The following is a 20,933-nucleotide window of genomic DNA, read 5'->3' as shown; positions in this document are numbered from 1 at the left end:
GAAGTGAATTGGATGGATGGTTTGGAGAAGGGCAAGGTGGCTGTAGTATAGTGAACAAGGGGTAAATGAGGTTAAAAAAAATAGACAGGGATCATATCCTGTAGGGTTATTTTATTAAAAAAAAGTATAAAATACATGTTGTGAGATACATAAAGTGTACAAATTTTACGTGCACATTTCAGTGAATGTTTACATCTGTATACAACCCTGGATGTGACCTCATCCAGATCAAGATATAGAACAGGAAGGAGTCAGCAAGCTTTTTATTGTAAGATGCCAGATAGAAAATAGTTTAGGCTTTGTGGGCTATGGTCTCTGCTGCAACTACTCAGCTCTGCTACTATAGCAGGAAAGCAGCCATAGTTGCTATGTAATGAAGAGGCATGGTCAGATTCCCATAAACCTTTAGTTGCGGACACTGAAATTTGAATTACTTGTAATTTTAACGTATCACAAAATATATTTTTTTTTCACAAAATATTTTTTCTTCTTTTGATTTTTTCCTCAACCATTTGAAAATGTAAAAACCATCCTTAGCTTGCCAGCTGTACAGAAACAGGTGGTGGGCAAGACTTGCCCTTTGGGCCATAGTTTACCAACCTGATACATTTCTAGTATCCCCCTTGTGCATCTTTCCAGTTAAAACCTTTCTCTCCTAATGGTTATTGTTCTGATTTTTATCACCATCAATTAATTCTGTCTGCTCTTGAATTTTATATAATTGGAATCTTATGCATTTACTCTCGTGTCTGGCTGTTTCAGCTCAACATAATGTCTGTCCTATGGGAATTTTAAACCATGATACATCATTTTCATTTAAGAGAACTAAGATGATCTTAAGTGTGAGAGCACGATGCTCTGATTTATATGAAAAGGTCGCTCTGGTTGCTGTGTGGAGAAGGAGTAAAGGGAAACAGGAGTGGAAGTGGGAGGCCCAGTCAGGAGTAATCCAAGCCAAGAGATGATGGTGGCTGGACCAGGGTTATAGTCAATGAAAATGGAAGACAGACTTTAGACTTACCTTGAGTTTGAGCTCACATATCCAATACGTTATTTCTGTGTTTCATAAGTGTGATAATACTAGTAAATTTCCTGAATAATCTTTCTGAGACTGGCATAGTGAATTGTCAGGTATAAACCATGTCTTTACTCTCAAGGGGTTAACAACAGTTTTGGGCATGGGGTGGACAGACCATGAATCCAGATACAATGCAATCAGTTCTTTATGGAGCCCAGGAGGCTATGGGAGCCAGAAGGGTAGTCAAGAGAGATCATCTGGGGGTTGTGGCCCTTGAGCTAAATTCTGAAGGAAAAATATTGAAAAAGGATAAAAAAGTATATGGGAAGGCCAAGAAATGTGAGCTCTCTTGGGAGTTCAGTGTGGTTCTATGGAGTCTCAGAAATATGTAAGCTTGGCCTGGAAAGATTTTGAACTGGGCCTAAATGGATGGGCACTTACCCACTTTTTCAATCAAACAATCCATCCTTGATGCTTCTGTGTGCCCTGAGGCTCCAGCATAGGACAGAGGTAGCAAACTGACAGCCTGTGGCTGAATCTGATGTATTTTGCCCCTCTTTGCTTTATTTACACTACCTTCCTGGTCCTCCTAGGTTTTTGAGTTTTCAACCCCTGGTTTTTGCTGTAACAAAAACAGTACTTCAAATCAACGACACAGAGAGAGAATCAGCTCTTTGAGTAGAATGGGGAAGAGCTCAACTGAGTGAAGAGGAGCTGAATGAGAGCTTTATCTCGGATTGTGTACCTGGCTCCTAGGGTGGGCTTTAGGTGGTAAATTTTGTGTTTGTATCCTTGTGACTTTGACTGCTTTGTTATGAATCTTCGTTCTGGACTCTGTCACTAGTTAATCTATGAGCCTCAAATCATTTGTAAAATGGAGCACTGCTAGGATTAAAAGAGATAATCAAGTGCACAAAGTGGCCTCAATAGAAGGTATCTGTTATTATTATTATTTTATTTCGGGGTGAGGGTATCATATTCCCAAAGGGGTTCTTAACCTAAAAAGTTGGCTAACAGATGGCATAAGTGCTTAGGAGTTACTGGGAATACCATCCTTGTGTAAAACGAAGCAGCTCTACATAAGTGGACTGTCATGGGAATCCAGAGGCCCAGGTTCCACTGCTAACTTGTTGAAAGTACCTGAGAAATTGCTTCAGCTTTCTGGGTGATCTATTAAAAAAAAAGTGGGGTGTATCGATCCGAGTTGGCAGCCGCAAAGCAGCCCCAGCGGCAGGTTCCGTGGTGGAGGGTAAGCTTTCCGCCGCGGACCAAGCGGCGAGCCTCCGGGAGGACTACATCTCCCAGCCTGCCTTGCGCTTCGGACAGCGCCCTACGCTAGCACGCGAACCTCTCCGCTCCCCGAACCTCCTGTTACTGTCTCTCGCGAGAGGACGGGCCGCGCCGGCGGTAGCGATAGTGAGCTGTGGTGGTGGCGGTGGTGTTGGTGGTGGCGGCCGAGACGGCGGCGGCCATTTTGGTGAGGCCTCGGAAGCGGCGGTGGCGGTTCGCTGCGAGTAGCGTCTCCCATTTTTCCCACCCACCGCCCGCATCTCTGTGCCGCGAGAGGAAGCAGTGGAAGCAAGGCGGTGACAGTAACCGCGGGCCCCAGGGGAATTTAAAGGCCGCGAAGGCGGCGGCCAAGAGGGGGCCCTCCCCCCTCCTCGGCGGGAGGGGGGGTGGTGCGCACGCCCCCGAGGACGCAGGTAAGGAGAGGGAGACAAGATGGCGGACGCCCCACAGCTCCCCTCCCCTTACGGGTGACTGCGCGCGCATCTTTCCGCCACCGCCTCCCCTCCCACCTTCCCGGGGTGCTGCGCGCGCACCTTCGGCCGGGGCCCCGGGGCCGGTGCGCGAGGCTGTCGGCGCGCGCCCATAGCGACAGGCTGAGGGGGGCCAGGCCGGCCGGTTCTGGGCCCGGGCGCGTCTTCTCTCCCCTCCCGCCCGTCTGCGCACGCGTGCCTGAGCGAGCGAGCGAGCCGTGAGAGGACGGACCCAGGTGCGCTCCTGCCCGCCCACCAACCCCAGTCCCCCCTAAGGGGCGCGCGGGAAGAGGAAGGGGGGCGTGGGACGAGTAGTCGGGGCCCGCGCCCACCATATCCAGTCAGGAGCCAGGACCTGGCGGCACGAGCCCTCCCTTATCTCAGCCTTTCGCGGTCTGGTGGTGGGGGCTCCCTGACGGGCAGGGATGAGAGGCTTCCTAGTCCTGCGACCCTTGGGTGCGTGGGCTTGGGTTCTGGCGGGAGCCCCCGGGCGGTGCGCGCAGCCGGCTTTCTCCGCCTCCAGGCGCGCACGCGCGGGCCCCTCCCCCAGTCGCGCACGTTGGGTGGGGTGGGAGTCTAGGAGGGGGCGGGGCTATCTTAGGGCTAGTGGCAAGTTGGGACAGAGGTCAGGGGTCACGCTGGGTCAGGCTGTGGGGACGGGTTGGGAGACGGTAATAAAGAAGGGGGTCGAGAGTTCAAGCTTCTTGGATTCTGGTTAGCTCGATTCCAGTGACTCTGTTGTGGAAGGTGGAGTGAATCGAAGGCTGCACTGTGGTTAAAGAATTTCCTTAAACACTGGGGAAACACTTCCGGGCCTTGTGTGGGTTTACCCTGCCTATTTCCGGGGTATGGTTCTTTGCTGTTCGGGCTTCCTTACCTCTGCTCCTCTAAGGTCTCCTGCTCTAGTTCTGCTGTTTGGGGAAGTGTCATATGGCGCAGGTATAGGAGTCGCAGGGCCTGCCCTGAGGAAGGGTGGATCCTCCTACGTTTAGCCCTCACTGGAAAGGAGAGCCGGCTGCCAGGCAGCCAGCACCTTTTGAGCTTCTGGCTGTGACAGCTTTTTTGGCTTTGTTAATTTGTCCTCCATTCAGAAGTTGGAGCCTTTTACCCTTAAGCTTTATAAACTTGTTTGGGGGGCTTCACTTCCTTGCTTCTCCTCCCCAGCCAAAATCTCATGTTACTAGGGAATTCTGTTTTCACAAAACGTGGTTTGTTTTTATTTTTCTGAAATGTGATTTTTTTTACTACTGTAGTTGTCTTCCGCCTTTAAACTGATTTGGGTATATTTAAAAGCCTCAAAAGTTGGTGTAAAGAAAGCTTTGATGGGTGTTGGTAAATGTGGATTAGTTCTTCACTGCTGTTTTCCTCCCTTTCTGCTTCAGGCGTGATTCCCCTCAGTACGGCGGCACCGTGGAAGTACAGACTTTCACAGGGGGTGTGGTCTCAGCTCACACAGGTGAGGACTCATATACCATTTCATGTGCTGATGCTAATGGGAAAGATGTTTGAGATAATGATTGTGGTGCAATAACAGATCTGGGACTATGGAGAGAGAAAGATCTGATCACCCTGAGTCTACCAAGGAGAGTAGCATGTTCTCTCGGTTTTGGCATCAGACTGTCTAGGTTTGTCCTCCTCCTCCTACTTCCTTACTGTGACCTTATGCAAGTCTTTTGGTCTCTTTGTATTCTGATTTCCTAATTTATAAAACAGAGGAAATATTAGAATGTAAGCTGCGTTTATGTCAGCGGTCTTTTTTGCGTAGCTCTGTTTTTGGTATGTAGAAGGAGCTAAGTAAGCATTTATCACAGCATGAAAAGTATCTGGTTTATAAGGTAGATGTGAGGATTATAGAACACATCAAGTAAGTACTCAGTAAAGTATTTGACACATAGTAGATGCTCAAGAAACGTAAGCTATAATCACTGTGTTCGATTATCTTTATTTGTTAGTGTTATCCCTGTTTTTTAAGAAGATTCCTTAATCTTTCTAAATCCCATTTCTACTCTTTTTACCCTACTTTAGGTGCTCCAGAGGCCGGTGAACCTGAGAGGAGGCTGGGACGCCCTAGTGGGCCCCGGGCCCTGGAAGGCGGGTCCCGGTGGCCGGTGGCCCAGAATGAGGCCAGCTCCCAGCATGCCCTGCAGCCGGACGCCAGCCCCTCGGCCAGCAGCAGTGGTGACAACGACCCAGTCGTTCTTCAGGCATCCAAAGAGGAGCCTGGGAGTGGGACCATGCAGAGCAGCCCCTCCCCTGCTCACCCTCAGCTCCCAATCTTGCAAACACAGGTTTGAAAGTGGGGAGGGTTCCTTCTCTGCTTCTGCTTTGTGGGCTGCTGGCTTTGAGGCAGAAGAAGTGTGGAAGGTCTTAGCTGTGTTTCCATGATCCTAGCTACCTTGGTAACTGAGTTTGGAGAATCTTTGATGCTCAGGTGGGCTGTCAAGCCTGTTGGATACTCATATTCTACTTGACATTAGTATAATGTTGATCTCTAAGAGCATGGAAATTCCTCGTTACCTGAAAAAAGTTGAATTAAGCCAGGTTGGAAATGGGGTTTGTGACAAAATGCTTTTAAGACTGCGTACTTTGAGAATAGCTCGGTTTCTTTTGGAACTGGAATGAGGTAAGCCTTGTGGATGGTGTGTAGTATTCATTCTTTTCTCATACTGAGGGAGTGCTGGAGGTAGAAGAAAATGATGACTTTTAAAAAACTGGACAGACCTACGTTTCCCGTACAGTAGGCTTTTTATGGTTATGGGTTTGATATTATTTTCCTGAGCAGCTGGGAAATTATGCGACATAATGTCTTTCTTCATTTAGTTGAGGTAGGAATTTGAGTGGCCCACTATGAGGCTTGTGTGCCAGAGTGAATTTCATGAGTTCCCTCACTATGCACATTTAAGTAGGACTTTGTTCTATACTCATTATTGTTTATACGGTACCTTGTAATAGGTGGGTATTTGAGAACAGTGACTAATCCTCCCTTTCCCCATCTACCTCTCCAGTAAAGGAAACTACCGAGGCTGGTGATGAACATAAAGAGGTTTAGGTGATCTTGGATTTTTTGATGCTTTTTGAATTTGGTGGTAGCTCAGATTTATTCGCATGGGTGAATCTGTCATACTTGCTGTGAAAAGGAGGGAAAAACAGGGAGTTGTTTATGTGAGTGAAATCATTGAGGTTCTGAAAAGATCATTAAAATTTGAGGTCATGTGCTATAGTAGTAGTCTTGAATTTGGGAATTGTGTAAATGTCAGGCTCTAATTCCTCTTGCATGCCAAGTGTTTACTGGAAACTTGGCTTTGCTGTCTTGAGTACCTTATTAAAACTTTATCCCAAATGTTGTGTTTATAAAAGTGAGGTTGATACCTTACTCCAGAGCTTTTTCTTGTGGAGATAGAATGAAGGAATGTACTTAAAACCCATGGTAGAGTGCTGCTAAGCATTCATCTTACCTGTCATTTCTCCCTTTTCTAGATGGTGTCGGACGGCATGACAGGCAGCAATCCTGTGTCCCCTGCCTCATCCAGTTCCCCAGCCTCTAGTGGGGCAGGTGGCATCTCCCCCCAGCATATAGCTCAAGATTCCTCTTTGGATGGACCTCCAGGGCCCCCAGATGGTGCCACAGTGCCCCTGGAGGGGCTCAGCTTACCCCAGGCTGCTGACCTGGCTAACAAGGGCCCAAAGTGGGAGAAGAGCCATGCTGAGATTGCAGAGCAGGCCAAGCATGTATGTATTGGGAAGGCCCATGAGGCTTCTTGGGAGTCTTCCTCCCTGAACTCCTATGTCCCATGGGTATTTTACATTTCTTTCCTTATCTTTGATTTACAGTACAGTCTCTGCTTTGATCTTGAACAAGTTTCTTGGACTCTGAGCCTCATTTTCTTTTTTTTTAAATAGGGATGGTGTAGGAGTGAATAGGCTGTTAAAAGGTTTAAGTTAAAGGAGAAAATAGACACAAAAGTGCTTTGTAAGCTATGAGCCTCCTAAGATTTACTGGTTTCTACTTCACGTTTTTCTCCTGTAGTCTCTGTTAAACTTACCAGAGGTAAATGTTGTCTCTGGGCCAGCAACATCAGCATTACCTGGGAACTTATTAGAAATGCAAATTCTTCGTACCCTTCTTCTACCTACCCATTTAAAACTCTAGGCGTGGGGTCCAGCACTGTCTTAAAAAGCACTACAGATGATTCTGATGCATGCTTGAACTTGAGAGCCATTGGTCTAATATCCATGTCTTTCTTGGTGTTTCCTTGGTGACCATCAGGCCATTTAGTTCCTTGTCTCATCTGTGGCTGTTAGTTCCTTTGATTTAGTTTTTGTCAGGAGAGGACAAAAATAATGAGGGCAGTTGTCCTGAGTTTATAAGTCACCTCTGTTAAATAAAAATTTCAAGTGCTTTCATTTTTCTTTTTATGATATAACGAATGTAGAAACATTGTTATCTTTTTGTAATACTAACCACTGTTAATCTTTTTGTGTATAACTGTTCAGTATTTTCCACAAAAAAGTACATTTTAAAAAATACATTTTATAAAAATGATATTTTTTAAAAACAAACAGGATTATGTAAATTGGATTTTATAGCATATTTTTAAGTACGAACATACACTCTTGTGTAAGTAGAATTCTGCGGCAGTGAAGGTCCCTGCAATGTATCTAGAGTCAGTAAGGAAGCATGCTTTCCTTGTTCTCTGGGAAGCTTCCCTTGGATATGTTTTCCTAAGTTGTGCCTATATTCATAAGGTATGGAGTGTGAAAAAATGGAAAAAGCATGAAATCTGGTGTGTGGAGTCAGACCTATTTTTAATTCCCAGTACTTATCAGCTCCTATCTTTGTAATCTCAAGTAAATCACTCAATCTCCCTGATCTTCTTTTTGCTCACCTGGAGAGCGTATAATATCAACTCGTAGGATTGGTATGTGGACTCAAGACAAGCATATAACACTCAGTCCAGTCAGTGCCTGTACGTAGTCAGAGGTCAGGGATTCAGCCATGGTCATGAGGTGAAGTATATGTCAAGTAACTTGATTGACCTAGCTCTTCCTCATTAGGAGGCTGAGATTGAGACTCGGATTGCTGAGCTGCGGAAGGAGGGTTTCTGGTCACTGAAGAGACTGCCTAAAGTGCCCGAGCCTCCCCGCCCCAAGGGCCACTGGGACTATCTGTGTGAGGAGATGCAGTGGCTCTCTGCCGACTTTGCTCAGGAGCGCCGTTGGAAACGGGGTGTGGCCCGTAAGGTATGTCCTCAACTGGACCTACTACCTTCCATTTTGTTTTCAGGTTTGCTTTTTCTTGATGGGTAGGTTGGTTGGAAGGGAACCAAACATAATGGTGTACAGTGCTTGTAAATGCTTCTAGTCTCAAGAGGCAAGCTCTGACTTACCAGGTTTCTTGGCTTTGACTTTTCTCTTTACCCTTGACTTGGGGACGGGCCGAGCGTCTGGCCTTGGAGTGTTTTCACCTCATTCCCACAGGTGGTGCGAATGGTGATCCGGCACCACGAGGAGCAGCGGCAGAAAGAGGAACGGGCCCGGAGGGAGGAGCAGGCCAAGCTGCGCCGAATCGCCTCCACCATGGCCAAGGATGTTAGGCAGTTTTGGAGCAACGTGGAGAAGGTAGGCAGCAGAGATTGGGAAAGGGAAATGCCTTGGTGTTGACTGGTGGGTAGCATGGTAGCAGGAATGATCAAAAGTTCTCCTCAGGAGAGTGGATAATTATTTCATGCAACTCTGATGACGTTTCTGTTGTGTGCTGGACCTTTCAAGCATTGAGTTCTACGAGGAAGAGAGAAGTACAATGGAAAAATATGGGTCCTGCATTTGGGGATTGATAATAGGACTTCTTGACTCCCCTTGGCCATCTGTCCTTTGCAGCCCGTTCAGCATGCTTTTTCAAGTGTGTGCCATTTACCTGCTTAAATACCATCAAAGTTCTCATTAACTGAATTGTTCTCATTTATTAAGTTGTAATTGTTTCTTTTTTTTAATGTTATTTTGTTTATTTTCTTTTATCTTTTTGGGCTGTGTCAGGGTCTTCGTTGTGGTGCACAGGCTTCTCTCTAGTTGCGGTGTGTGAGCTTCTCTCTAGTTGTGACGTGTGGGTTTTCTCTCTCTAGTTGTGGCGCCCGGGCTCCAGGGCACATGGGCTCTGTAGTTTGCAGCACGTGGGCTCTGTCATTGAGGCGTGCGAGCTCAGTAGTCATGGTGCGTGGACTTAGTTGAACCACGGCATGTGGGATCTTAGTTCCCCAACCAGGGATCGAACCCATGTCCCCTGCATTGTAAGGGGGATTCTTTACCACTGGACCACCAGGGAAGTCCCTGTAATTATTTCTTAAGTATTACCTGGCTTCTGTCTATATTTTCATTCTTGTATTCTGCCAGTTCCTTTTCTTTTCTTTTTTTTTTTTTTGCGGTACGCGGGCCTCTCACTCTTGTGGCCTCTCCCGTTGCGGAGCACAGGCTCCGGATGCGCAGGCTCAGTGGCCATGGCTCACGGGCCCAGCCGCTCCGCAGCATGTGGGATCTTCCCGGACCGGGGCACGAACCCGTGTCCCCTGCATCGGCAGGCGGACTCTCAACCACTGCGTCACCAGGGAAGCCCCCTTTTCTTCTTTCCACTTCAAACATTCTCTTGTATGTCCGTGGCCATTTACACATGCTTTTTCTGCTGCAGGGGATGCCTTTTTCCTCATCTTCACTTAGGGAACACCTACTTAATCTTTAAGATTCAGCTCCAGATACATTTGTAAGTCTTTCCCCACTGCCAGAGACTAAGCTGGCTCCTCTATTCTGTGCTTCCTTTCTGCTTTCCTCAGAAGCACCCTTAAGGTCATTTAGCTCTTCCCTCCTGAAAAGCCAGCCCAGGGCCTAGCATAGTGGAGGCTTCCCTAAATGTTGAGTAAGAATACACGAGTAAAAGATTATCTTGGTGATCCCTCCATTTCATGCTTGTGTCAGGTGGTGCAATTCAAACAACAGTCCCGGCTTGAGGAAAAGCGGAAAAAAGCCCTGGACCTGCACCTGGACTTCATCGTGGGGCAAACTGAAAAGTACTCAGACCTTCTGTCTCAGAGCCTCAACCAGCCGCTAACCTCCAGCAAAGCTGGTTCCTCCCCTTGCCTTGGCTCTTCCTCAGCTGCCTCTAGTCCTCCACCCCCAGTTTCCCGGATGGATGATGAAGGTGTGTGTCCTCTTTAGCTCTGTTACTCTTCCTCATGTACCCTTTCCAGAGCTGAAAACCCACCCTGTGGCTTGCAGGGCCCCGTGGACTTTGTGACCTTGTTCTCCTGCTATAGATGGGGACTTCCAACCCCAAGAGGAGGAGGAAGAGGATGATGAGGAGACGATTGAGGTTGAAGAACAACAGGAAGGCAATGATGCAGAGACCCAGAGGCGTGAGATTGAGCTACTTCGACGTGAGGGAGAACTGCCACTGGAAGAGCTGCTCCGTTCCCTCCCCCCTCAGCTGCTAGGAGGGCCTTCCAGCCCCTCAAGAACCCCCTCATCTCATGATAGTGACACCCGAGATGGGCCTGAAGAAGGTGGTGAAGAAGAGTCCTCTCAGGTGTTGAAGGTATGGGCAGAAGGGGATAGAAGGTGGGTTCAGAGTGGGAGCAGAGGGAGAGCCTTAAGGACTGAGTTCTTCCGGTCTATGAGGTTGGTTGTGGTTTTTAGGAGTCCTCCATGGTCTGAGCAGTTGGGCTCTCATTTGAGGTTGGACAGGAAAGAATCTGGGTTTGGGGCAAGTTACAGTGTGAGATGGCCAGGTTTCTGATGTGTGGAAGAGTGTACTGTACTCTTAGAATTGCTGTGTGAGCTTGAACTTTGGTCCTTGCCGCTTCTGTGAAATGGCCCTAATACTCACTTGCTGGTTTGTAGGTTCGGAGCTGAGATGGTAACCTTGAAGTCTCTTCTGGACCTAAGCTTTTTGTTTTTCCATGTGTCCGAGTGCATGGGGTTGGTGTTGGGGGCCTGTGTTTCTCTTCTAGCACTTTCACGGGTCCTCCCCCGGGCAGTGGGGCCAGGATTTGGTAGCTGGTACTGAAATTGAAAACCCTTGGTTGTATCCTTGCCCTGGGACGGTGTCAGTGGCAACTGTCACTCAGTGGGACAGAGAGACTATTCTGTGACATCTTATTCAACGTTGTGTCTTTCTCTTGCTGCTCTAACCATAGGCCTTCTCCTTTTTCATCGTCTGCCAAACAGGTAAAGCCCCCACCCTCCTCTGTCACACAGCGCAACAAACAGCCTTGGCATCCAGATGAGGAGGATGAGGAGTTTGCTGCCAATGAAGATGAAGGTCAGGCCTGTTCTCAGTCCTGTTGCCTCTTACCCCTTAAATTGTCTGGACCTAATATTTCAGACTTTCTCACCTCTTCCACTTGGACTGTGTTCTGAGCCTCTGTCCCCGTTGATCTTGGTTCATTCTCTTTCCTAGCGGAGGATGAAGAGGATACCATAGCAGCTGAGGAGCAGTTGGAAGGGGAGGTGGATCATGCCATGGAGCTGAGCGAGTTGGCTCGAGAAGGTGACACCAGACATTTTACTGAGTACCCACTTGGTGTCTCTGTGCAGAATGCCAGAGATAAAGAAATGAATAAGACACTCTTATCCTTTCTGGAGATACTCCAGATCTAATGACAGAGACAGATTTATAGATGGTTATAAGTAGAAAATTATGATTGGTTATGATGGAAGTTTGAACAAAGTGATGTGAGAGCTGAGTGGAGGGAAGAACTATTGGAAGAGGATAGTGGCCATGTTTGATCTGAACCTTAAAGGGGAGGTTCCTCAGATTGATGCCGTCCTTCCCAATGGAAGGCAGGACCATCCACAGTTCTAGCCCATGTTACGGGGCTTGGCTGAAAATAACTGCTGCTGAAAGTAAACTCTTTTGCCTCCCTTCAGACCTGGGCCTAGCAGTGTCTGTAGAAGCTGAGGTAAAATGAACTGGCACCACTCAGACCTCCCCTTCTTCCCCGTGAAGCATGTAAAGGCTTATCCTTCACTTCTCTTCCAGGTGAGCTGTCTGTGGAGGAGCTACTGCAGCAGTACGCAGGAGCCTATGCCTCTGATGCCTCTGCCCCAGGTTCTGGGAGTAGTGAAGAGGAAGATGAAGATGAAGTTGAGGCTAACAGCTCTGACTGTGAACCAGAGGCGGCCACAGAAGCTGAGGAGGCTACTCAAGAGGATAGTAGCAGTCAGTCAGGTGAATGTGTGGTCATGAGGCAAGAGCTGGGGAGGGCAAGACTGGAGGAGTAGGTATGGTGAACACTAAGCCTTGATCTTGTGCTTTAGACTCTGCTGAGGAACAGAGTGAGGATGAGGAAGATGAGCATTCAGAAGAGGAAGAGACAAGCGGGAGTTCGGAATCGGAGGAATCTGAGTCTGAGGAATCTGAGGAGTCCCAGTCACAGAGCCAAGCAGATGAGGAAGAGGAGGAAGATGATGACTTTGGGGTGGAGTACTTGCTTGCCAGGGACGAAGAGCAGAGTGAGGCAGATGGAGGCAGTGGACCTCCCACCCCAGGGCCCACCACCACTCTAGGCCCTAAGAAAGAAATTACTGACATCGCTGCAGCAGCTGAAAGTCTTCAGCCCAAGGGTTATACCTTGGCCACTACCCAGGTATTTTAAAGTTTTAAAAATGCTTATGTTTTAAAAATTTGCATTTTAAGAAATTGAGTTCTAATTTTTTTTTAATTAATTTATTTTTTTTATTTTTATTTTTGGCTGTGTCGGATCTTCGTTGCTGTGTGTAGGCTTTCTCTAGTTTCGGCGAGCAAGGGTTACTCTTCGTTGTGGTGTGCAGGCTTCTCATTGCGGTGTCTTCTCTTGTGGAGCACAGGCTCTAGGTGCGCGGGCTTCAGTGGTTGTGGCACTTGGGCTCAGTAGTTGTGGCTGGCAGGCTCTAGAGTGCAGGGTCAGTAGTTGTGGCACACTTGGAAGCCCGGCAGGTGGATTCTTAACCACTGCGCCACCAGGGAAGCCCCTGCTTTCTCATATCTTGAGTCTCCTGTTTCTCAGTGACAGATTCCTCAATTCCATTGTGTTACCTCTCCTCCTACCTACTAGGTGAAGACACCCATCCCCCTGCTCCTACGGGGCCAGCTCCGGGAGTACCAACACATTGGGCTGGACTGGCTGGTTACTATGTATGAGAAGAAGCTTAATGGCATTCTTGCTGATGAGATGGGGCTAGGCAAGACGATCCAGACCATTTCCCTGCTTGCCCACTTGGCCTGTGAGAAAGGTAACTAGGCCGGGCCCTTCTTCTTGGGTCTCTCTTGGCCAATTTCCTGGGAAGCTTATTTAATGACTTCAGCTGTAGCATGGTGAAACAGTCTCTTGCTGATAAGTAGCTTCATTGACTCTGGTCAATAACTGTATAGAGAGGTCATTGTAGGCACTAGGATTCCCCAACCCACCCGCCCCAAATTTTGACTTAGTTGATTTACAATTTTCGGTTAGTTTCGGGGGGTACAGCAAAGTGATTTGGTTATACGTATGTATGTATATGTTCTTTTTCAGATTCTTTTCCTTTTAGGTTATTGTAAGATATTGAATGTAATTCCCTGTGCTATGTAGTAAATTCTTTTTATCTATTTTACATGTAGTAGTGTGTATCTGTCATTCCCATACGCCTAATTTATCCCTTCTCCCTTTTCCCTTTGGGTAACCATAATTTTGTTTTCTGTGTCTGTACGTCTGTTTCTGTTTTGTAAATAAGTTCATTTGTATTATGGTGCTAGGATTCTTAGGAAGGGCCATTAGGACAGAATCGTCAGGGTTTTATACCTGAGTTCCAGAACCCCACAGTTTGTATTTCCTTACCATCTCTCATCTTTTTTAAAATTCCTCTGCCCCAGATCTCTCTGAATCTTACTTTATTTTTTAAAACTGAGGTATAATTAACATTTAACACTATATTTCAGATGTACAGTATAAAGATTTGGTACGTGTATACACTGCAGAATGACCATCATCATCATAGTAAGACTAGTTAAGGTCCATCATCATACATAGTTACAAAACATTTTGCTTTTTCCTGTGGTGAGAACTTTTAAGATTTACTCTTAGTAATTTCACATGCGCAGTACAGTATTGTTAACTGCACTCACCGTGTTGTACATCTCTCATTCTTTCGCTAAACAGGTAACTGGGGTCCCCATTTGATCATTGTCCCCACCAGCGTGATGTTGAACTGGGAGATGGAGCTGAAACGTTGGTGCCCCAGCTTTAAAATCCTTACTTACTATGGAGCCCAGAAGGAGAGGAAGCTCAAGCGGCAGGTTTGCTTCCCCATGTGATTGCTCCCTTCCCCTATTGATGTTTCGTATACTTTTAGGCCCTTTCCTCAAATGAGTTCCTTTCCCTTCCCTTTCTGTTACCCCATTCTGCTCCTGGGACTTTTCTCCTTTCTCCCAACATGATTTCTGTTCCTGGAAGATCTTAGGATGTCTTCTTTTTGCTCTTTCTTTTTACCCCACTTTCTGCTACTTTCTCCTGATACTGCAGGGCTGGACCAAGCCCAATGCCTTCCATGTGTGTATCACATCTTACAAGCTGGTGCTGCAGGACCACCAGGCCTTCCGCCGCAAGAACTGGCGCTATCTCATTCTGGATGAGGCTCAGAACATCAAGAACTTCAAGTCTCAGCGCTGGCAGTCATTGCTCAACTTCAACAGGTGGAGATGGAGATGTCTGAGATTGATGGGAGGGTTGACTTGGCCTGCCGGGTGGGATTCTTGCACAGTTGGGACTTTGCTGACCATCCTCCCTGTAATTCCCTGTCTCTTTGCAGCCAGAGACGCCTGCTCCTGACAGGAACACCCTTGCAGAACAGCCTCATGGAACTGTGGTCCTTGATGCACTTTTTGATGCCCCATGTCTTCCAGTCTCATCGCGAGTTCAAAGAATGGTTCTCTAATCCCCTAACTGGCATGATTGAGGGCAGCCAAGAGTACAATGAAGGTCTAGTCAAACGCCTTCACAAGGTAGGGCCTGTACCAGTTTGTCAAGGGCATTGGGAATGGCAAGGAACTAAGGGCAATACCCAGAAAACCCTTAGGAAGAGGGAAGTCAGTGCTAGGCTGAATTTACCCAGTTGTCAAACTGCAGTGTTCCAGTGACTTAACTCATTGCCAGATTGAGTGACCCCATCTTAGTCATCATTCTGCTTGTTTTCTTTAATGGTAGCATTTCTGTTTTTATTCTTTGAGTAGAATGATAATGCTGATCAGTTCCTGGCTTGGGTTTCTCTTTACCTGACTTTCCACAATTACATAGTTTTGTTGTGTTCTCTTTTTCTTTTCTTCTTTTATTTTTTAAATTTTTTTATTTTTGGTCTTCTCTGGCTCCTCTTCCTTTGTCCAGTGTCCAGCTTTTAAATAACATCTCTCAGCATTCTGATCTTTACTTATTTTTTGTCACCCAGTTTACTTATCTCATCGGCATACTGATTTATATAATTCCTTGACTCTCTAGACCACTCAACCTGTATTTAAATTTTCTGATAATGTCTTTAATTGAAAGTTCCTCTTTTTTGGAAATTTTATTTATTTATTTTTGTTATCTGCCCCCAACCCTTTTGACCCCCATCTGATGGACATTTTTATACAGAAAACAATAAAAATTTCCCTCTCAGGGCTTCCCTGGTGGTCCCAAAAAAAAAAAAAAAAAAATTTCCCTCTCAGCTTGGTGCCTTCAGCCTGACATTTTTGGAATGCAAGGGGCACTTCCCTCTCTCCTTAGCCCCTGGGGCTCAGCCCTGCCTTGGCAGCTGTCGCCTACCCTGCCAGAAAGTTCCTCTTGAACTCACTCTGTTATAAGCCAAACATCTCAAGCCTTATAGCCTATTATTTCTACTCCGTTTTGGTCAATAACACCATCAGTTTGGTAAATCAAACTATCAGTAGAAACCAAGATGTCTTCCTTAACTATATTTCCTCCTTTTTAAAGTTTTAAAATATTTTTAATATTATTTGTTCCTATTTTATTGAGATATAATTGACATATAGCACTGTATAAGTTTAAGGTGTACAACATAATGATTTGACTTATATACATCATGAAATGATTACCACACTAGATTTAGTGAAACTATACCTCTTTATTTTCTCTTTTTTCACTTCTTCCATGTCAACTTGATGACTGTGTCATATCAGATTTTATCTCCTGAGATCTCAGATTTGTCTTTGGTTTTCTATGCTGCTGTCAGTGCCACAGATTTGTTCTCAGCTTCTTGGCTGGATTTACTTTCACAATCTTGTAAATTTACAGTTACTCCTTGGAACTGTAGTTTGACCCATCCCTTCTGCTTAGTTAGTTGCTCTGTCCTCAGTGCCTTCTTTATCACTTCTTGTGTTGTGGTATTATCTTTATGTTCGTCTCTTTCATTATAATAAATTCCTTGAGAGGAGGGCTTGCATCTGATTCATCTTTGTGTGATTGGTTCCCGGCATGCTGCATGGCTCCATGAGTGTTTACTGATGGGCTAAGCCAGCGCTCTGCTGGTCATCAGGCCAAGACCCAGGTAGAGGGTCTAGCCTGGGGTATAGTGCCCGCTGTTCTCCTGTCAGCCTCCTGCTTATTTGCTTTTAGGTTTTGCGGCCTTTTTTGCTGCGCCGAGTTAAGGTGGATGTTGAGAAGCAGATGCCCAAAAAATATGAGCATGTTATCCGCTGCCGGCTCTCCAAGCGCCAGCGCTGTCTCTATGATGACTTCATGGCACAGACCACGTAAGGGAGGACCGAGGGTGGGCCTGGGACCCTACAGTGGAGCGGAGGTGACTATCAAGATGTCCCATTTATTTCTCCTTTCTCCCAGAACTAAGGAGACACTAGCCACGGGCCATTTCATGAGCGTCATCAACATTTTGATGCAGCTGCGGAAAGTCTGCAATCATCCAAACCTGTTTGACCCTCGACCCGTTACCTCCCCCTTCATCACTCCAGGCATCTGTTTCAGCACCGCCTCTCTGGTGCTAAGGGCCACTGATGTCCACCCTCTCCAGGTAAGCAGTTGCCTCCAAGGTTATTGGCCCTACCCAACCCTGCACCTCTTTTCTTTATGCTGGAGTCTGACCTTTTGCATACTTACTTGCCCTGTCACCTCAGCATTATTCCATTGTTTTCTAACTGTGTCACTTTGGGCAAGCTAATTATTAACCTTTAACCCTAAATTTGCTTGCCCTTCAAAACTGGGGTTATAAGGCCTATTCTGCAGTATGTTTGTGAGAATTGTGTTAATATTTTTAGAATTGCCTGGCATATTAATAATGCTTAAATATTTTAACTATTTCTAAGCATATGGTACAGTGGCACTAAGTACATTCACATAGTTGTACAGCCATCACTATCATCCATCTTCGGAAATTTTTTCATCTTTCTAAACTGAAACTCCATACCCATTAAATAATAACTCCCCATTCTCCCTCTGTTCCCAGCACCTGGCAGCCACCATTCTACTTTCTGTCTCTATAAACTTACTATTCTAGGTACTTCATGTATGTGTGATCATACAGTATTTGTCCTTTTGTGACTGGCATATTTACTTAGTAGAATGTCTTCAAGCATGTGTAAGGATTTCCTTGGTTGGGTAATATTCTATTGTACATGTTCTTGTGTATGTGTATACATGTATGTGAGTATGCACATGTATACATTTACATACATAGAGACAAATACCACGTTTATCTGTTCATCAGTGGACACTGCAGTTGTTTCCACCTTTTGGTTACTGTGAATAATGCTGCTGTGAGCATAGGTGTGCAAATGTGTGTTTAAGTCCCTACTTTCAATTCTTCTGGGTATATATACCCAGAAATGGAATTGCTGCATCATATGATTATTTTATTTTTAATGTTTTGAGCAACCGCTATACTGATTTCCATAGCAGCTGCACTATTTTACATTCCTACCAGCATTTTGCAAAGGTTCTGAGTTCTCCACATCATTGCCAACACCTGTTTTCTGTGTTTTTGATAACGGCTGTCTCAGTAGGTGAGGTGGTATCTCATTGTGATTTTGATTTCCCTAACGATTAGTGATGTTGAACATCTTTTCACGTGCTTATTGTATATTTTCTCTGGAGAAATGTCTGTTTGAGACCTTTGCCAATTTTTATTTTTATTTTTATTTTTGGCCACGCTGTGGGGCCTGTGGGATCTTAATTCCCCGAGCAGGACTTGAACCTGGTCCCTCAGCAGTGAAAGTGCAGAGTCCTAACCACTGGACCGCCAGGAAATTCCCGCCAGTTTTTAAATTGGATTGTTTGTTTTTTTTGTTGAGTTGTAGGACTTTGTGTGTTCTGGATATTAGCCTCTTACCAGATACATGATTTGCAAATAATTTTGGTCCTAATCTGTGGGTTGCCTTTTCACTTTATTAATAGTGTCTTTTGATGCAGTCTAATTTATCAGTTTTTTTCTTTTGTTGTCTGTGCTTTTGGTGTGATATCCAAGAAATCATTGCCAAATTGGCTCCTTTGACACTATGCTCTTGTGTTCCTTCTTATGTCAGCGGATAGACATGGGTCGATTTGATCTCATTGGCCTGGAGGGTCGTGTCTCTAGATATGAGGCCGACACATTTCTACCCCAGCACCGCCTTTCCCGCCGGGTTCTGCTAGAGGTGGCTACTGCTCCAGACCCCCCACCCCGGCCCAAGCCGGTCAAGATGAAGGTCAACAGGTACCAGGGCCGAGGAATAAGGAAGTGGGTTCCTAGAAAAAAGTGGCTGCAGCTGGCTGGGGGGAATTGGGGTGGAAAGGTAAGAGTTGGAGGCTAGGCTGGAATGTTCATATAGATGGATGAAAAATACTTGGAGGAATTGGGGGATAGAATAACCAGAAGATGATTTTGGGAGAGGTCCTTGTGTTTGTCACTGATTTTTTTTTTTCTCCCTCCTCTCTCTGCTTCGTGCTTTTTCTTTTTTCTTTTTTTGCTCTGTGCTTTTTGGTTATCGGATTTCTTTCCCTCTTTCTCCATTGGGTCTTACCTTTCCCTCCTTTGCTTTTATAATCTGTTTTTCTGCCTCATCTTCCTTATTAATTTCTTTTCCTACTCTTCGCTCTCCCTTCTTCCCTACCCATCCCCTTGTTTTTTCCTCGTAGGATGCTGCAGCCAATGCCCAAGCAAGAAGGCCGGACAGTGGTGGTGGTGAACAGTCCACGGACTCCTCTGGGCCCTGTCCCAGTCCGACCCCCTCCAGGCCCTGAGCTCTCAGCCCAGCCCACCCCTGGCCCAACCCCCCCAGTGCTGCCAGCACCACTGATGGTGTCGGCCTCGCCTTCCGGGCCCCCACTCATTCCGGCATCCCGGCCTCCTGGCCCTGTTCTTTTGCCCCCACTGCAGCCAAACGGTGGGCCTCTTCCCCAGGGTGAGTTCCAAGGGAGCCAGGGTGCTGGGGGATACTTCAGACAGATTGTTCAGATTGGGGGAGAAGTAATGAAATTAGTGTTTGAGGAGCTGGGTTGGAGACAGGGGTGTGGTGTTTGATGGGCTACAAGGGATTATGTATGGAGGTTTCTAGGACCAGGCTGAGGCTTTAGTCAAGGTATATCTGATAAGTGTTTGCTTTGTGTTTACAGTGATGCCATCCCCTCTGGGGGTCTTGAGTGGGACCTCACGGCCTCCCACGCCAACCCTATCCTTGAAGCCAGCCCCACCTGCTCCTGTTCGCCTGAGCCCTGCCCCGCCCCCAGGCTCCTCCAGCCTGTTGAAGCCCCTTACCGTGCCACCAGGCTATACCTTCCCTTCTGCTGCTGTCACCACCACCTGTACCACCACAGCCACGGCTCCCACCACGGCAGTGCCAGCTCCTACTCCTGCTCCACAGCGCCTCATCCTGTCTCCCGATATGCAAGCTCGCCTGCCCTGTAAGTTCCCAGGGCTCTGTGAGGGTGAAGGACTTGAGATGGGAGGAAAGCCTACATGCCATGGAGCTGGAGAGGAAAAGCTCAGGACCATGAGTGTATCATGGTGGCTAACATATATTAGGTATTTTGCCAGGCGTTGGTAATTCATAATCAAGTAAGAGCCCTCAAGTAGTTCACAGTCTCTAGTTGGGGAGATGATCCATAGATGAATAAATAGTGGTAAGCCTAGCAGTAGAAAATTATTTGGGATAAAAGGGCAGTGTAGAGGAGGCAGGTGGTGATTAGCTCAGTATGGTGGAAAGCTGTTAGAGGATGTAAAGGAGATTGCAAAGCAAACAGGTGGGATTGGAAGGAGTAGCATGTCAAAAGCTCAAAGGCTGTAGGTGGAGGCTAAGCTTATTGGAACATGGTAAGTTGAGGGGGAGGGTTGGAGAAACTGGAGACTTGTGCCTCATGAAGGTCTGTGAAGTGAGTTTGAGCAGAGTGAGCCCCATGTACATTAAGCCTCTTCTTTATTCATAGCAGGTGAAGTGGTCAGCATCGGGCAGTTAGCCTCACTGGCACAACGGCCAGTGGCTAGTACAGGGGGAAGCAAACCTCTCACCTTCCAAATCCAGGGCAACAAGCTGACTTTGACTGGTGCGCAGGTGCGCCAGCTTGCTGTGGGGCAGCCCCGCCCGCTGCAAAGTAGGTAAAACCCACCCCCTGTCCTGCCTTTTTCCTCCTCCTCTTTGTCCCTTTGTTTTTGTGGCTCTTTTCAGATGTCAGCCTGTATGTTTCTTTCCCTACCTTTTGGTGGGTGGGGCCAAGGGGAATGGTTGGAGGGGGTCTTTTGATCAAGATAGGTATGAGTTTATTCTGGAGGAGTTATTCCCTCTTCGTTCTTTCTCTCTTCTCTTGCCTCTGCCCTCCTCCGGCTGATAGCTGCTTCTTTCTTTCTTTCTCTCTTCCCTTAACCCAGGGAATGTGGTGCACCTGGTGTCAGCAGGGGGGCAGCACCACCTCATCAGCCAGCCTGCCCATGTGGCCCTCATCCAGGCCGTGGCCCCGACCCCTGGCCCTACCCCTGTCTCTGTGCTGCCTTCTTCGACCCCCAGCACCACCCCTGCCCCCACTGGCCTCAGCCTTCCGCTTGCTGCTAACCAGGGTGAGGCTTCTGGCCTTCCTACTTACTTAGCCCTGCTGGCCTTGGTCCTTCCAGGCATGCCCTGGGCTACTGTCTGTCTAGCCTTCCCTCAGTGTTGTTTTCCTTTGCCAGTATCTCTGATATCT

General features: G+C 46.9%; 2 protein-coding genes and 1 non-coding gene across 7 annotated transcripts in view; 2 read left to right on the top strand and 1 right to left on the bottom strand.

Moving 5' to 3' along the window:
* Window positions 1–1,991: 1,991 nt before the first annotated feature.
* On the bottom strand, window positions 1,992–2,601 carry LOC112399171 (uncharacterized). The gene is given in 4 exon segments (XM_024744153.1): window positions 1,992–2,063; window positions 2,065–2,188; window positions 2,394–2,443; window positions 2,446–2,601. Coding segments are annotated over 4 exon segments (369 nt in total). The 5' UTR covers window positions 2,569–2,601.
* SRCAP (Snf2 related CREBBP activator protein) overlaps window positions 2,367–20,933 on the top strand; it is a 32,611-nt gene continuing 14,044 nt past the window's right edge. The window contains exons 1-22 of one of the 5 annotated variants that reach the window (XM_024744152.1): window positions 2,367–2,721; window positions 4,161–4,234; window positions 4,804–5,066; window positions 6,256–6,507; window positions 7,834–8,019; window positions 8,257–8,397; window positions 9,742–9,964; window positions 10,080–10,357; window positions 10,990–11,083; window positions 11,222–11,311; window positions 11,804–11,992; window positions 12,082–12,410; window positions 12,858–13,035; window positions 13,938–14,074; window positions 14,301–14,470; window positions 14,587–14,779; window positions 16,386–16,522; window positions 16,611–16,797; window positions 18,305–18,474; window positions 18,897–19,162; window positions 19,374–19,661; window positions 20,184–20,348. In XM_024744152.1, coding sequence (XP_024599920.1) covers window positions 5,013–5,066; window positions 6,256–6,507; window positions 7,834–8,019; window positions 8,257–8,397; window positions 9,742–9,964; window positions 10,080–10,357; window positions 10,990–11,083; window positions 11,222–11,311; window positions 11,804–11,992; window positions 12,082–12,410; window positions 12,858–13,035; window positions 13,938–14,074; window positions 14,301–14,470; window positions 14,587–14,779; window positions 16,386–16,522; window positions 16,611–16,797; window positions 18,305–18,474; window positions 18,897–19,162; window positions 19,374–19,661; window positions 20,184–20,348 — 3,727 coding nt within the window. In that variant the 5' untranslated portion in view covers window positions 2,367–2,721; window positions 4,161–4,234; window positions 4,804–5,012. Of the gene's footprint in view, window positions 2,722–2,854; window positions 3,015–3,655; window positions 3,718–4,160; window positions 4,235–4,803; window positions 5,067–6,255; window positions 6,508–7,833; window positions 8,020–8,256; window positions 8,398–9,741; window positions 9,965–10,079; window positions 10,358–10,989; window positions 11,084–11,221; window positions 11,312–11,803; window positions 11,993–12,081; window positions 12,411–12,857; window positions 13,036–13,937; window positions 14,075–14,300; window positions 14,471–14,586; window positions 14,780–16,385; window positions 16,523–16,610; window positions 16,798–18,304; window positions 18,475–18,896; window positions 19,163–19,373; window positions 19,662–20,183; window positions 20,349–20,933 lie in introns of those variants that run through there. The other 4 variants (XM_024744148.1, XM_024744151.1, XM_024744149.1 and 1 more) reach the window with 4 other exon arrangements.
* Window positions 10,769–10,899, top strand: LOC112399480 (small nucleolar RNA SNORA30/SNORA37 family). Its single transcript, XR_003003235.1, has one exon. It is a non-coding gene; the product is annotated as a small nucleolar RNA SNORA30/SNORA37 family (small nucleolar RNA).

This window comes from Neophocaena asiaeorientalis, unplaced genomic scaffold (genome assembly GCF_003031525.2).
Source record: "Neophocaena asiaeorientalis asiaeorientalis breed wild unplaced genomic scaffold, Neophocaena_asiaeorientalis_V1.1 scaffold91, whole genome shotgun sequence".
NCBI classification, from domain to species: Eukaryota; Metazoa; Chordata; class Mammalia; order Artiodactyla; family Phocoenidae; genus Neophocaena; species Neophocaena asiaeorientalis.
Note: the sequence above shows the minus strand (reverse complement) of the source record. Positions and strands in the feature narration are given on the sequence as shown.